The following is a 2066-nucleotide window of genomic DNA, read 5'->3' as shown; positions in this document are numbered from 1 at the left end:
TCCCCCTCAGGCGTCCCTAAGGTGGTGCCCTGTTTTGCTTTGAGCAGGTGAGGTGAGGTTTCAGGGAGGGATGCTTTAACTTATCGTTTTAACGGTACTTTGCCACTTTGCGCTAGAGTGTTTCTTGCCTCTAACACTTTATATTCTTGTTTGACTTCTGCATGTTAGCATATGATTTTAGGGCATAACATATTAAATAGATTTACGCAACATACTCCTCACGCAGAGGCTTGTATTTCATTGAATAAAAATGGCTCAAATGCCTTAATTAACATAACATGAACTGAATAAAGGTTTATCAAACTTGAAACAACTATATTTGTTTTTTTTTTCTCAGGCTATTTAAACAGAATATTTCTTTAACACATCAGCATTGAAACTGTTTCTTAAGACCTGACCTTCTTGATCTGCAAAGAGGAATGCTCCTGGTCCAACCTGCTCGTGAATGATGAAAGGGCCTTCGTAGTTCGCTGACAAATTTCCATGCCGATTTCCTCTTCCCACTGCTGCTGTCCTTCTAAGGACTAAATCTCCGGGCAGGAGCTCTCTATACTTGACCCTCTTGTTGAAAACTTTTGAAATCCTGCTCTTTTGGGCTGCCAGCTTGAGAGCTGCTTTTAGCCTTAGTTCTGGCAGGAAGTCTAGGTCTTCCAACATCCGCTTTTCGTTTCCTTTTTGCTTATAGTGTTGTATCCTCAGGCTGGGAATTTGCACTTCCACTGGGACGACTGCATCAGCCCCATAGGCCAGGGTGAAAGGGCTTTTACCAGTGGACTCCTTCTCATTGGTTCTGTTTGCCCACAGGACCTCTAAGACTAGGTATGCCCATAGGCCTTTTGACATGGGGTGAACTAGGCCTTTTGACACTTAACAAACCTAAATACAAGTATAGTGGTAAGTCAAGGGTCGAACCCAAAGGAACGGTAATGTCTAAGTGCTTTCAATTATGTGCCTAAACTAGGTCGAAGTCTAAGGATAAAAGGTGACATTAACAATTACTTAAACGAAGAAACCGAACAAATAAAGTGCTAGGGATTAGGATTCACATATAATAACAATGAACATAGCAAATTGGGATAGGAAGTTGACTAAGTCGAGTGATGCGAGGGAAAACCAATTATGCAACCAAAAGAGCATATCAAGCTATTTTCCTAAAGGTCTAACTAGCGTCAACTACGATAAACTCTAGCTAGGAATGTCACAAGACACCTCAATTGTTAAATGCAAGCCACAAATCAATGGTCCGTATCAATGTGAACCTACAATGCAATCTAGTGTGAACAACTAGGGTGATCAAGCCTAAATCTAACACACACATGCACATAATCAATCAACCAATTTAATCACATCATCAACTCCATCAATTATCCTCCAATTTACATCAATCCATCACATCATGTAAGCTTCACCATCACCCTAGCAAGAAAACTACTCTAGCAACATCATCAAATCAACAAACAACTATAGAAAACAAGAATCAACTCTCAAAGAAGAACAATTACTCTAATCAAAGATCAAAGATCAAAATCCAATCAAAACAAATCAAACAAACATGAATATTAAACAACACAATAAATGAGATAGAGTTTAGAAATGCTCATTGATAATAGAGAAGATCTCCAATACAATTGTCACCATTGAATCTTCAATCTCTCAATCACCATTGAAATTCCTCACTTTCTCTCTCTAAAATCTACTCCTAAAACTAACCCTAAAGCTAGAGAGATAAGCTCTCAACTAAGCTAAGAATATGATCAAAATCTAATATGAAACTTATTCTAAAATTGCCCCAAAAATCGGGTTACAAAGATATTTATAGAGGCGCGAAAAAACCAAAAACTGAGCAACAAATACCCAGGGATGCGCGCCCGCACCATGGGGAGGTGCGCCCGCGCCACCCAGTGGTGCGCCCGCGCCAAGGGGTGGTGCGCCCGCACCCGAGCTCTACGCGACCGCGCTTCTCTGGGTTTCTTTGAAATTCTCACGGCTTCGTGCGTTCGCTAAAGTTGTGCGACTATGATAATGATGAACACTAGGAGTGGCAGTAACTTAAGCTCTAGATTAGT

At 40.7% G+C, this 2066-nt stretch overlaps 1 protein-coding gene across 1 annotated transcript; it reads right to left on the bottom strand.

The window, feature by feature from the left end:
• Positions 1 to 218: 218 nt before the first annotated feature.
• On the bottom strand, positions 219 to 843 carry LOC145631796 (uncharacterized). The gene is made up of 2 exons (XM_081683975.1): positions 399 to 843; positions 219 to 283 (listed from the first exon to the last, which is right to left on the bottom strand). The coding sequence occupies exons 1-2, from the start codon at positions 841 to 843 to the stop codon at positions 219 to 221; spliced, it is 510 nt and encodes a 169-aa protein (XP_081540101.1).
• Positions 844 to 2066: the final 1223 nt, after the last annotated feature.

This window comes from Chenopodium album, chromosome 1 (genome assembly GCF_948465745.1).
Source record: "Chenopodium album chromosome 1, dcCheAlbu1.1, whole genome shotgun sequence".
Taxonomy (NCBI): Eukaryota; Viridiplantae; Streptophyta; class Magnoliopsida; order Caryophyllales; family Amaranthaceae; genus Chenopodium; species Chenopodium album.
Note: the sequence above shows the minus strand (reverse complement) of the source record. Positions and strands in the feature narration are given on the sequence as shown.

What these genes read in the sequence shown, in the direction of transcription:
- LOC145631796 (XM_081683975.1), bottom strand. Translation starts at nt 843, where the DNA reads ATGTCAAAAGGCCTATGGGCATACCTAGTCTTAGAGGTCCTGTGGGCA. An exon ending in CCTCTTTGCAGATCAAGAAG is followed by an intron (nt 284 to 398) that starts GTCAGGTCTTAA and finishes ACCTTTATTCAG; the next exon opens with TTCATGTTATGTTAATTAAG.